At 51.9% G+C, this 4997-nt stretch overlaps 1 protein-coding gene across 1 annotated transcript; it reads left to right on the top strand.

The window, feature by feature from the left end:
- Positions 1–3617: 3617 nt before the first annotated feature.
- LOC139047107 (uncharacterized) lies at positions 3618–4085 on the top strand. The gene has a single exon (XM_070521070.1). It carries the CDS (start codon positions 3618–3620, stop codon positions 4083–4085), a length of 468 nt encoding a protein of 155 aa, XP_070377171.1.
- The last annotated feature ends 912 nt before the right edge of the window (positions 4086–4997 follow it).

Consider the following 4997-nt stretch of genomic DNA (forward strand, 5'->3'; position numbering starts at 1 on the left):
GTGCACAGCTTCATGAGCCTTCTCGTTGAACATACCAGACGGAATGATGACGAATCCGCCCTGCTTGTCCGCTTGGGTGAGTCGCAGCTTCTGGTCGGCGAAGAACTCGACGACACTTTTGGTGGTCGACTCATGTCTAGCTCTGTTGATGGGCGCGGTCCTGTTGAGGCTGTCCACGCCATCTAGCAAGCACCTTTTCTGGTCCTCTGGGTCAGCTTTACCGGCAATCCTTCGGTTCAAGGAAAGTAGCTCATGCCCTGGAATCCTAGGCTCGATGCTGTACTTCGGGCCCTTCCTCCTACTTCATCCGGAATACTAGCACCCCACAGAACCCTGAGTGCCATGCTGCTGTCTTGGTTTCTTCTTTCAACACATTTTGATAGTACCGGCAATGTCTTTTTCCGCAAGAATTCACTAGTTTGGGCGGCCAGCCGCCTAAAGAACAGAAGTTTCGCGCCTGCAATGTTCGCAGAATTCTGGGAAAAACATATCCATTGCAGCCAATCGTACAGAAGACGTACCTGACGCCACAGTTCCGCGCGTAAAATTCGGCATATCCTCTTGACGTGGCGAAGTGAAGGTCTGGTAGAACCAAACAGGCAGGAGATCTCGTGTGGGACCAGGCCTTTTCTTATGCAGAATCCCATCTTGATGTTGTTAAATTTGTGAATGACAATAAGTCTTCAGGTTATATGTTTTCCATTGACGTTGTTGACATTTTCTATTCTATCCCACAGACTGAGTTGTTAGCCGCTGCACAGTCGGGCATTTAAAAGAATGGGGCGGTTTCCTTCCAGAACTCTGCCGGTGTTTCTGTTGCGAAGTTCATGGCATTGTTAGTGTATTACTTGTCTTGCACGGTGGTTTTATTTGAAGACCGGCTGTTTGTTCCGAAAAAAGGAATTTGCATTGGTTCCTGCGTCGCTCCAGTGCTATGTAACATCTTTCTCGCGCAGATGGACAAGTCACTGGCGGATAATTTCGACGAAGCCAAAGTGCTGAAAACCTTTAGATATGTTGACGATTTGTTAATTATTTTAAAGAAACAGGTTTCCTCATCTTACCCACAAATAGTGGAAGAAGTTTTATCTGGTTTTAAACTACTTGGAAAAGGTTTGGACTTCACCCACGAGCTTGCCCAAGGCAACAGATTGCAGTTTTTAGACATTGACATCACCCTTAATGACCAAAGCTTTTGCTGGATGTATCACCCTCGCGCACAAAATGAACTAATGCCCTATGATTCCTCCCATTCAAAGACAGTAAAGCGCGCCATTGCTCAGATGTGCATGGAAGCGTCAGTGAAGAAATCTTGTTGCCATAAGGCAGAGGAAAGCTTTCACACCCAGATTCGTAAGTTGGAAAAAGCAGGCTTTCCAACCTCGATCTTAACCGGAGTAGCGGAAGCCTTGCTGCGAAATTTGAAAAAAGAAAGTACAATGAAGGGCAACCAAGATGACGTCCCCAAAAGCAAAAGTAGACCGGTTGTCATCCCGTACATCCATAAGGTAGCGCACAATTTGAAGCACGTAGCGACAAAATATGAGGTTCCTGTGGTTTTTTCCGCCCCAAAGAAACTGGCTGATTGTGCGTTAAAACTGACCCCAACAATGTAAACAAAACTGACTGTAGAAAGAGACATGCAGCCCCGTTTGTTAAGTGTGCCGTGGGTGTTGTATATCCGATACCTCTCACATGTGGAAAGAAGTACATCGGACAAACCGGCCGTTGTATTATTGACCGATTAGCGGAACATAATCGTGATTTAAAAAATGGCACTGGTTCCCATCTGCCGCATCATTGTAAAGCCTGTGGAGAAGAAAGGAAGCTTAAGTGTGTGGCAAGGCTGAAAGAAGCAAAGGTTTTAAACAGAACTAAGGTCCAGACAGCCCGTGAACTGTTGGAGGCCTACTATATTGAAAGAAACTGTAGGGATTGTGTTAGCGCCCCATCTATCTCCATTTATAAAAATGAAACTGCTTCTTTAGATACAGGGGCCTGAGATACGTGTGTATCTCGCCTATTTTTATCCGCTTTTTGTAAAAACCTCGTGTGCATGTGTGGTTCTTGCTACTCATCTTTGTCCTTATATTCATTCGCATACGCGGTGAATAAACAGTTGGAAGTTGCGCCTGTCCCGTCTCGCTTGCTGTGTGTTGTGTTTTTTCGGCGCTATAACCCTCTTCTGGAAACATGCACCAACTAGCCCCCCAACAAGTATTACTCATAGGAGGGAACTCGAAGCTTACCTGAACGCATCTCAGACATGCCAAATTACACTCAACCAACCACCGCTAAAGACCTTCGCCGTTTCCTCGGCATGCTGAACTTTTACAGGTGTTTCTTGCCACACGCAGCCGACTACCAGGCTCCCCTCCATGATGCCTTGGCTGGTCTACGAGGAAACCAACCCGTCACGTGGACACCGGCTTTAAGGGAACTTTTCAAAAATGCAAAGCTGCTCTTTGCACCACCACACTTCTCTCCCATCCTGTGCCAGACGCTCCCTTGGGGCTATTCACGGACGCCTCTAGCATCGCCGTAGGCGCCGCCCTTATGCAGCACGTAGACAACACTTGGCATCCCTTGGCGTTCGTCTCCAAGAAACTCTCAGCTCGCGAAACGACCCCTTCTGCGGCCATTCCCACCGACGAAACCACAACCCCCGCACCGTCGAGTTCGCCAGCTTACTACAGAGAACTTCTGGCGATATACGAAGCAGTTCAGCACTCTCGCAACATTCTCGAAGCACAGCACTCGACTATCTACACAGACCATAAACTTCTGACCTACGCCTTCTCTCAACACCGTGACAAACTCCCGCCCGTCCAGCAGAACCAGCTCTCGTTCATCGCCCAGTTAACCACCGACATCCAACATGTCAGCGGGAAGGACAACGATGTCGCCGACTCGCTTTCACGTGTGGCAGCTATTAGTCCTTCGCAGATAGCAGCTGATGTCCTCGCCGAGGCTCAGACTACGGACGTCGAACTGCAGGAGCTTCTTAAGAGCGGGTCATCGCTACAGCTGCAGCAAGTCCCCATACCTGAATCGACAAAGACTATCTACTGCGACATATGAACAGCACGAATCAGGCCTTACGTGCCCCTTTGCCATCGCCGTGGCCTTTTTAACCAGCTACATAATCTCAGCCATCCCGGCATATGCGCCTCTGCACGCCTCGTGGCCGACTGCTATGTCTGGCCCTCCATGCAGCGCGATTGCCGCACCTGGGCGCGCTCCTGCATTCAATGCCAGCGCGCTAAATTCACCAGGCATCTCACTTCACCACTCGGCGCATTCCCCGAGACCTCTGGCCGGTCTCAACACGTCCATCTTGATATCATAGGGCCCTTGCCTCCAGCTGGACGCTATCGCTACTGCCTCACCGCCATCGACCGGTACACTCGATGCCCTGAGGCATGGCCCCTCGAGGAAATCACTGCGGAAGACGTCGCCTCGGCCTCCTTCGCTGGCTGGATTGCCCGCTTCGGACCCCTCGCCACGTCACCACCGACCAAGGACGACAGTTCGAATTGCACCTTTTCCGGCTGCTCGGGCTGACCATCGGGTTCAAACGCTCGCGGACCACCAGCTACCACCCATGCGCCAACGGGATGATCGAGCGTTTCTACCGACAGTTTAAAGCAGCCATCATGTGCCACCCGGACTCAACCTGGCCTGAAGCCATCCCAGCCGTCACCCTAGGCCTTCGCGCCACCTTGAAGCCCGACATTCAGGCTACACCCGAGGAGCTCGTCTACGGGGAACCCCTCCGTCTCCCAGGCGAGTTTCTCGCTGCACAGCCATCCACCCCGGCGTCGTCAGATCCCACCGATTTCATCGCCAGGCTCCGACGCACCATCGCTGCCCTCCGCCCGTCACCTGCAGCTCACCACTGCAAGACCGCCCCCTTCGTCTTCAAGGATCTGGCAACGTGCTCGCACACTTTTCTCCACGACGACACCGTCCGCCGCCCTTTACAGCCACCTTACAGCGGACCCTATCCAGTTCTCCGTCGCGACGACAAAACCTTCACCCTGCGCATCAAAGGGACGCCGTCCGCGTCTCTATCGACCGGCTGAAGCCGGCCTACACCGATTCCGCCGAACCAGGGAATACCAGTGCACCCACAGACGTCCATCCACGACCGCCGACATCGCAGCCTGCTTCTGTCACTACACGCAGCGGACGTCGGGTACGCTGCCCAGATTTTTTTCAAGCCCTGAGCGCTCTCCACACCGCGGGGGGGGGGGGGGGGGGGGTGATGTGTCGACACACTCCGCGCATACTTCGGCGTACCCTCCGTCTTCTTATCATGTGGCCCATTATAAGACAGCTGCACGCTGGACTGCATGGTCGATAAAACATAGCGCCACCGCCACGTCATCCGAGGTATGCGTCACCGACGGTGGCTATAAAAACAGGCTGCCTGGCTGAGAAAGCCCGCCTTCTACCTTCCGCTACTGGGACGAACGTAGCGTTGGTATGCCCGTCCGCTGGCATTGTTAGCCGAATAAAGAAGCGTTACGTTTTTATGTTGGGATTCGTCGTTCGGCAGACACGACATCCCACAATGTATACCAAAATGCGGGTGACAGCATTTTTTGTACTTGTATTTGTAATTTGTACATTTGTTTTGTTTTTTTCGTGAGCGCCTGACGCAAGCATCGGGCTGTCGCCCGCAGGGTTGTCTGAACAAACCGTTCAAATGCTCCCTTCGTTCATAGCAGGCCACTTTTGTTTGCTTGAAAAACGAATAACATTGCCTGCACTGAGCGGCTTGTTTTATCTAATTGGCTCACAAGAAGCGAGAGGCACGCTCAAGTGGAGAGTGATTCAGTGGGGCCGGGCCACTGTACCGAATGTCGATAACCAGATGAAGAGGGTGATGTCGGCGCCTGCGATTGGTCGGCTTTCTATTACTTAGCTTGCCGTGGCTCTTCGACAATCACGGCAGGATGCAACGGAAGATTAAGAATGACGCTAAAACGGAT

The sequence above is a fragment of the Dermacentor albipictus genome, chromosome 6, assembly GCF_038994185.2.
Source record: "Dermacentor albipictus isolate Rhodes 1998 colony chromosome 6, USDA_Dalb.pri_finalv2, whole genome shotgun sequence".
Classification (NCBI taxonomy): Eukaryota; Metazoa; Arthropoda; class Arachnida; order Ixodida; family Ixodidae; genus Dermacentor; species Dermacentor albipictus.

Excerpts from the sequence above, each read along its gene's own strand:
- LOC139047107 (XM_070521070.1), top strand. The coding sequence starts at position 3,618 with ATGATCGAGCGTTTCTACCGACAGTTTAAAGCAGCCATCATGTGCCAC.